Consider the following 9,463-nt stretch of genomic DNA (forward strand, 5'->3'; position numbering starts at 1 on the left):
TATGCACCATCGCACAGACAAGATAGAACATACAACGGTTTTAGGGGGGGTATAAGGGGCCATCCTGGTTGAAGTAAAAACAAAATCGCAACATTTATTTTACAAAATCGCCACATACCGAATTTTGTAGCCACATTGAGGTTACAGTGCCCCAAATCAAATACCATTGCCGTTAATGTCAACGTACCATTTCAAGCATATTCGTTTGAAAACGATTACTTTTTTAAGATATCAATTAATAATGGGGTTTTTTTTATATATAAAATGTGTGGTTCCACGAACGGGTCAACAATAATTAGGTATGGTAGGTCGAATGGAAACTATTACTTTTTAATACATGCATATCAATTACTAATATATATTGTTCCAGGACTGGGTCTAGAAAAATTAGGTAGAGTAGGTCGAAATGTTTTTCGATTACATTCACTCTCTGTGCGTCTCTCCTTTTTGAGGTAGGGGTCCAATTTTCCTTTTTTAGGCCTAGAACAAAACCTAGCATATCACATTTTACATCACATCAGAATAATATGGTATTGTTGGGTGGGACCTCCAACAGCAACTTGTGCTGCTCTGCCCCTACCGCACACCCCACCCACCCCCACCCCACCCCTTCTGGCGCTTCACGTTACTAGTTGGGATATCATGTTACACAGACTTTCTCATAATGAATGAAATCTGTAAGCACAACACACAAATAAAGATGTAGCAATAGTAAATTTACTATTAATTAATTTAAAATAAGTTCTCTTTTGTTTCCAAGAGCCCGAGAACCGATACTTGTGTTGATCCCCCCCCCCCCCCCCCCCATTGTTACTTCGCTTTGTACTCAGGCCCGTATGGACTTGCCTCCCCCCTCCCCGCCCGCATTCAACTTGAGGAAGAAAATGTACGGTTTGTTTGCCCTACTCATTTATAAAGATCAAAATGCACCTTTTGGAACCACCCCTCACTAGTGACAGTCTTCTTCACTAGAGATTACACACACGCATAATAACACGCACACACACACATATATTCGAATATACACACATATCACACACGCACGCGCACGCACACAATTCTGGCGCAAATAACCACGCACGCGGACGCGAAGAGAGAGGCCGGGGGGTGGGGGGGCAGACAGATAGACGCTGAGAAAAACAAACAAGGCGCGCGAGTTGGAAGACACAGAAAAAGAAAGTGCCTGTGCGTGAGATAGGTCACACAAAAACAAAGTGCGTCTGCGTGAGATATATATGTATTATGTTATGACAGAGCTGAACTCAACAACTGGCTCAAACACAGTATAAATGTTTATAGAACGTTAAAGTTAAAGTTTGTTTTATCAACACCAAATTACATTGCTTTATGAGTCATCGGATGTTGGTTGTCAAACAGATTGAAAGTTGTAGTATCGAAATATAGTCTTAGAGAGGAAACCCGCTACATGTTTCTATTCATTCGTTCGTTCATCCATGTGTACATATTTTCGTGCTTATATCCACTTCAGGTTCAACCACGCTGTCCTGGGCACACACCTGAGCTATCTGGCCTGTCTGCACAGGACAGTTGGTTAGTGTTTAGTGGTTACCAAGAGAGAAGTCGGTGTAGTCATCTTACACCTATCCATTAAACGAAAAAAACTCCTTTTGGGTGGGAGCCGGTCCCGGGATACGAACCCAGTACCTACCAGCCTTACGTTCGATGGTTTAATCACTACACCACCGAGGCCTGTATCATTTAATTTCTGTTAGTAGTAAGGCATTTTTTATTTGGACTATCACACAGGATAGCACATACCATAGATTTTGATACAACAGTCTTGGTGCACTGGCTGGAACGAGAAATAGCCCATTGAGCTCACCAACGGGGTGTAAATACAAGGCGAGGTAACATAATGTAGCATCATACACACTTTAAAACATTGCTAATATATGGAGAGAAAATTCCTATTTCATTTAATTACAACTGATATTCGTGCTTATATCCACTTAAGGTTCAGGCACGCTGTCCTGGGTACACAACAGTGATCTCAGTTTACTAGACTCTCTGTTAATGGTTAATTGTTAGTGGCTAGTGAGAGTATGTACAAGAAAGATAACACTATAGAGTGTATACAGAGACTAGTTTATTTTAGCTGTCTATACAAACATATTCAGAATATATACATGGTGTAACACATGGTAACATCATATATGATGACGCACACTGTATAAACATTACACGTGAGACCCTTAATATATACACGGTGTAACACATGGTAACATCATATATGATGACACACACTTTATAAACATTAGATGTGAGACCCTTATACGATACATCTTACAACCAGCGTCCAGAACGACTTCACCCTCTACCCCACGAGGCGGGAGATGGGGGTTGGGGGCTGTGAGAGCGGATAATGACGTTTGACTTCATCTCTAATCAAACACGAAATGAGTTTTCGGTCTTTATATATCTTTTTAACTGATATGTGAGACTAATGGACCATACGGCTGTCTAACAGCCACGAGTACTGTATTCTAGTCTCTCATATTTCACATTCAAACATCAAAACTAAAGTAGTGACGGAAATAGAATAAACATGATTTTCGTCGATTATGTCTTTCATATTAAACCGACAAGTACATATTTTGTAAATATATATTTAATGATACTCAAACTAATTTAGCATTTACTTGTTTGGGCTCTCATTTGGTTACAAGGTTGTATTAATTCTTGAAATTAAAAGAAAGATGTCAGTAAACAGGTGACTGATTTGTGCACTTTATTGGAACAGACTATAACAAATTTTGATCGACATGTGTCAATTTCGTTGCTGTTGCAATATGTGAGGGACTGTCTCTGATGACGGTTTACACCTATCCCTCTCCAAAACAAAATATTTGTAGACATTTCTAAGTAACATTTGAGCAACACTGTCAATAACTATTCTGTGTGTGTGATCTATTATACCGGTATTAAAGATGCTATGTATTAAAGGTGCTATCTCAAAGTTGCATAATGACAGCTATTGTAAATAAAAAAAATGCTTTAAAATTTAAACACTACACCTTCATCTATATGCCCATAAATGATTGTAACAAAATTATTTTATCTACTAGTAGAAAATACATTTTAATTGGCGAATCTTTATTACAAACAGATGATTACATAGAACTATGATATACATGTAGCACCTTTAAGTGGTTGCAAGATTGTGTAAATTTCTAATGTACATATATTGAATTTATATTCACTAAATATGCTGATCATAATTAATAATGTATGCTGCAATTCAAAATACTCCGATAACTTGCAGTTTTAAATTAAAAATTTGTTTAAGGGTAAATGAAAATGTGTTATAGAATATTTCAATAAAGTACACAAATCGCCTGTTTACTGACATCGTTCTTTTAATTTCAAGAGTAAACACTATGTTATACATCAATGAGAGCACAAACAGGTAGATGCTAAATTAGGTTGAGTATCATTCAATATATATTTAACAAATATTGACTTGTCAGTTTAATATGAAAGAAATAATCGACGAAAATCAGTTTTATTCTATTTCCGACACTAATTTAACTTTAAAAGATATTTACGGCGTTTGAGCTTACAGTTAACTTATAATCTCAGCAGATGATTTGAATTAAAAAAACGACTAATTTGAATAAATCTTACTTTTATGTTCCAATATTAGTAGTCTAAATAACACACACACACACACACTCTCTCTCTCTCTCTCTCTCTCTCTCTCTCTCTCTTTGTATGTCTCTTCCTTTCTCTCTGTCTGTATGTCTCTTTCTTTCTCTCTCTCTCTCTCTCTCTCTCTCTCTCTCTCTCTCTCTCTCTCTCTCTCTCTCTCTCTCTCTCTCTGTATGTCTATTTCTCCCTCTCCCTCTCTCTCTGTTTGTATGTCTCTTTCTCTCTGTGTGTGTCTGTATGTCTCTCTCTCTCTCCCTCTCGCTCTCTGTCCCTCTGTGTGTGTGTGTGTGTGTGTGTGTGTGTGTGTGTGTGTGTGTGTGTCTCTATGTCTGTCTGTATGTCTCTCTTTTCTCTTTCTGTACACACACACGACAAGACAATTAATAGTATTAAATGAATATAGATACTGACATAACATCTACCAACGTATCCAGGGTGTCTACACAAAGCGACCGGTTGTACTCTTACACCTAGCTACAATGTAAACATATAAAACTGATCACTAAGGTCATAATGAAATAAATGCTAGACATTTATAAAACAAAAAATCAGACTGCAGACGGTGGTGAAATTATTGTTATTGGAAATGCCGCACATCGAGCAGTTATTCTATTAATAGTATGATGTGTTTATTGTTGTTGCTGTTGCTCCTGTTTTGTTTTGTTTTGTTGTTGGGGTTTGTTTTTGTTGTTTTTGTTTGTCCATATAAAAACGGGGGCGAGCGGGTATAATTGTCCACGATTTCTTTCATTATTGCCCCTGTTTAATATTTAACCATTTAGAACTGATCTCCCTATTGTGATCCGATGGGCGGGATTTAGCTCAGTCGGTTGAGCGCTCGCTTCAGGTGCTTGCGCCGCAGGATCGAACCACCTCAGCTGATGATGAATATATCAATATGCTCTAGTGGTGTCGTTAAACAAATCTTTACTTTGCTTCAGTTATACGTACCAGTGACACGCCTTATCACATCGCTCGCTTCCCTTCCATGCAAAACATGTTTATCGTTATTGTTAATTTTAAAATTAAAAAAAGGGGAACATACAGAAAACCTCCCACTTCGTCAATATCTTACACACACAACCAAAAACACATTATTTGATTACGCACATTAATTATTTGATTATACACATAAGTAAAACACTGAATTGAAACCTGTGTGAATGCACAAAGCACACTGTGTTGCAAACAGTCACTCTTAAACGAAAGTTCTCCGTACAGTACGATTGTTTTCTTCTTTTTCTATTTCAGAAGGATCCAATCCAATAAAGAGAAATAATTAAGAAGATATATTTGCATTAATATTGTCTTCAAAATGACAAGACGTTTTTCAGGATATACCTTAATTGTGAAGACGTGCCGCAGCTCGAGTTTATTAAAAGTGTTGTTATGTTGTCTTTTGCACTAGTAAACATTGTTATAACAGCAGTTTTATCCATCTAGAACTAGCCAAACAAAATAAAACCTTATCCCCCGGTTTATAGCTTCGTAGCCATAATCTAGTCACAAACCAAAATAGGTGAAGTGGTGCCCGACCACATCTTTAGCCTTTGTTATCAAAATCGCCAAATATACAAATTAAAATAGATTTCAGCAAATATATTTAATTAATCGATCAAAAAGATAATTCGAGAAACAATTGAATACATTTATTTAAGGCGTTTTAATTTTGGTGCATTTTTAATTAATTAATTTATTTATTTATTTTTATTATTATTTTTATTGTTTTGGTTAAATCAAATTTTAGTTTCTCTACAGGTTTTGTGACGAAATTCATCAAACTGCTAGTAATGTTTTAGGCAGAATTTAAAGACTGAGATCCCAATTGGAAGAGACCCACTTGATCAGTCAGATCAAATACACAAACAATGTTATGTCCCAGAATAAACTCAACCCAAAATATATTATGCTTTATGATACACTGGCAGAACACCATACACATTACCACTTCTCGTTGATTTTAGAAAAGTAATATTGTCCTCTTTCCCTTCAGCCAGGTTGTATTTTCTAATTTCACACTTAGTTTTCAAGCCACTGAAGGACAACAAGCTTCCGTTCTGCCATAACACGCCAAACCAATATTCAAATGATCGCCATTTCGTTGTCGCCTTGACTTCAGTCTGGATTTCACCATCACTGTCAGTGACCTGGACGTGCATCATGTTTCCACCATAGTCCAGCAGATATACATCAGGGAGGTGAACTGAACCTCTCAGACACACCGAGCTGTATGGTAAACGTGAGCTAAGGTTAGACACACAGTGAGTCGCTGTATTGAAACACTGGATAACATCTGATCGTCTTCCTCCACTCCGTCCACCCATTACCAGAATGTTGTGTCCAACTGTAGCAGCGAATGCAATCTCTCTCTTCTGATTCAAATCACCAAACACCTGCCATCGTGTTTCACTCTCGCTCATCTCTTCAATCGTGTTGCTGTACTTACCCCCAATTGCATACACTTTAGAATTAGTTGTGGCCATGCAGTGCCAATGACGTTCTTCCTCGAGATTTGGACCTGTTTCCCACTCTCTTCTACAGACGTCGTAAACGAGTGTACATTTTCTTCTAATCTTACCACCAGTAATGTAGATCGTGTTACCTAGACTTGCTGCTGAATACCAAGAACCAGGATCTACTGGAGCAGGTGGAACGTCTTCCCATGTCCCTTCTGATGTAAAACAAGACAGAAGTGAAGTGTTGGTGTACTGTAAAACAAAGAGATCTACACGTGTGTTATGAAATCTGCTGTTACAACCTGATGTCAGATCTTGCGAACGCATTGCATTTGTAATCATTAGCTTAACACGATCATGGTCTAGGACGAATTTTGAAAATACCACATTCTCAACGAGGAACTTTGGATCAACAAGATCGATCCTGATCATTTCAAATATATGTTTTACATCATCTGTATCCGGATTATTTCTTTCAAGCCACTTCATGACACCTTTCATAATGACGTCTTCTTTACATTTCAAGTCATCTTTAGACAATATTTCTAGAAGTTCTGTCTTTGACAAATGAACAATGTTTTCTCTTTCAACAAAGTCGGTCAAGTTTTCTGTTAGATATGAGACTGCTCTGTTGGACAAACCAGGAGCATTGTAGCGGTTCATAAGTCTCCACCAATGTAGACAGTTATCAATATTGAGCACGAGACTTTCCTTAAGGTAACGATGACACAGATCTTTGATGTTATCAAGCTGCATCATTTCACACGCATCTAAAATGTTGACGCAGTTCTCTTCGTTTACAAGATCCACTGAACACAAAGACATCTTGAGAACATCCCGGAACACCGACACCGAGACAGTGGGCAGATTTAAGACACCCGTCCGACTCTCTGTCATGTCTGATGTCAGCATCGCCCGGAAGTAAGACGATATCGCGGCCAGGACCAACCGGTTTGCACTCGTTGTCCCATTCTCACAGACAACGTCAAGGTCATTGAATGTACCTTTGTCCATCTCTTCGTGGATGTTTTGGAGAATATTGTTTTTAGTACGATCCATTATTTGAGAACTTCTGATCTGAAAGAGAACAAATATTATAGTAACATATGAACCAAAATTAAAAACATGTATGGCTAACACATTACAAGTTGTGAATGATGATATCTTCAATAACACAACAGCTATATTATTCATTTATTGCTTTGTTTGATTTCTATGTGTATATAGGGGAGATAGAGGGCGGGACGTAGCCCAGTGGTAAAGCGCTCGCTTGATGCGCGGTCGGTCTAGCATCGATCCCTGTCGGCGGACCCACCGGGCTATTTCTCGTTCCAGCTAGTGCTCCACAACTGGTGTAACAAAGGCCGTGGTGTGTACTATACTGTCTGTGGGATGGTACATACAAAAGATCCCTTGCTGCTAATCGAAGAGTGTAGCCCATGAAGTGGCGACAGCGGGTTTCCTTTCTCAATATCTGTGTGGTCCTTAACCATATGTCTGACGCTATATATCCGTAAATAAAATGTGTTGAGTGCGTCGTTAAATAAAACATTTCTTTCTTTCTTATAGATAGAAGTATTAGCAGCGAAATCACGATTAGCTTGGCCTTTACATGTACAGGTAAATGTATCGCTAGTCGAACGCGGAAATATCTAATATCTAATCGAAACAACTTCAAACGACCAACTTGCCCACCTGCGATGTACAAATGTGTATATCATATCTGTATGTGTGATTCGCTGGCACAAGCTACTGTATATTATGTAATCAGTTTTGTATGTGATGTTTAAATATGTTGTATGGATCACTGATCTGAAATAAAAATATATTATTATTATTATTATTATTATTATTATCATTAATATATATATATATATATATATATATATATATATATATATATATATATATATCACTGTCGTGTATATAGTCTCCACTAACGAGGGCTGGCTATATAGAGAGCAAACATGTATCAAAAATCTATATAAGTATTTGAATGATTCATTGATATTACCGAACCATCTGTAACAGGAGGAAGACATACTAAGTACGGACAGTGCAGGGGGCGTTACTGTAGCTTTATCTTAACGGGGTGAGGGGGGGGGGGGGGGGGGGTACAGGGGTGAATATGAATTTATTTGACCCTTGTGTGCACGTTTTCCATGGATACCCACATGAATAGCATAATATTGCCTGCACAGTACTCAACAAAAACAAATCAACTCCAGAGAGTGCACTGTCCATAGTATGTGTACTATCTGTAGTTAGTATGTGTACTGTTCGTAGTTAGTTTGTGTAATGTCCGTAGTTAGTGTGTGTACTGTCCGTAGTTAGTGTGTGTACTATCCATAGTTAGTTTGTGTACTGTCCGTAGTTAGTTTGTGTACTGTCCGTAGTTAGTATGTGTATTGTCCGTACATAGTGTGAGTACTGTCTGTAGTTAGTGTGTGTACTATCCATAGTTAGTATGTGTACTGTCCGTAGTTAGTGTGTGTACTATCCATAGTTAGTATGTGTACTATCCATAGTTAGTGTGTGTACTATCCATAGTTAGTATGTGTACTATCCATAGTTAGTGTGTGTAGTTAGTGTGTGTACTATCCATAGTTAGTGTGTGTACTATCCATAGTTAGTGTGTGCACTATCCATAGTTAGTATGTGTACTATCCATAGTTAGTGTGTGTAGTGAGTGTGTGTACTATCCATAGTTAGTGTGTGTACTATCCATAGTTAGTTTGTGTACTGTCCATAGTTAGTGTGTGTACTATCCATAGTTAGTGTGTGTACTGTCTGTAGTTAGTGTGTGTACTATCCATAGTTAGTATGTGTACTATCCGTAGTTAGTTTGTGTACTGTCCATAGTAAGTGTGTGTACTATCCATAGTTAGTGTGTGTACTGTCTGTAGTTAGTGTGTGTACTATCCATAGTTAGTGTATGCACTATCCGTAGTTAGTTTGTGTACTATCCATAGTTAGTGTATGTACTATCCGTAGTTAGTGTGTGTACTGTCCGTAGTTAGTTTGTGTACTGTCCGTAGTTATTTTGTGTACTGTCCGTAGTTAGTGTGTGTACTGTCCATAGCTAGTGTGTGTACTGTCCGTAGTTAGTGTGTATACTTAGTTTGTGTACTGTCCGTAGTTAGTCTCTATATTGTTCCGCAGTTAGTGTGTGTGTACTATCCGTGTTTTGTGTATTTTGTTTGTTTTTGTTTTTAATGATTTATTTTTTCCCCAGATCATGTTGACAGGGTTTTTTTTTTTTTTTTTTTTAAAATAAATGTATCTTCTATTTGAATTTATTTTGTAATATGTTTTTATAACATTAATATGAGACTCTT

The 9,463-nt window shown here is 37.6% G+C and overlaps 1 protein-coding gene across 1 annotated transcript; it reads right to left on the reverse strand.

The window, feature by feature from the left end:
- Positions 1–5,573: 5,573 nt before the first annotated feature.
- LOC121366694 (kelch-like protein 6) lies at positions 5,574–7,202 on the reverse strand (the record flags this gene model as incomplete). The annotated part of the gene is made up of 1 exon (XM_041491043.1): positions 5,574–7,202. A coding segment is annotated over one exon (1,629 nt), but the record flags the coding sequence as incomplete, so codon positions are not given.
- Positions 7,203–9,463: the final 2,261 nt, after the last annotated feature.

Source organism: Gigantopelta aegis, unplaced genomic scaffold (assembly GCF_016097555.1).
Source record: "Gigantopelta aegis isolate Gae_Host unplaced genomic scaffold, Gae_host_genome ctg6693_pilon_pilon, whole genome shotgun sequence".
In the NCBI taxonomy this organism is placed as follows: Eukaryota; Metazoa; Mollusca; class Gastropoda; order Neomphalida; family Peltospiridae; genus Gigantopelta; species Gigantopelta aegis.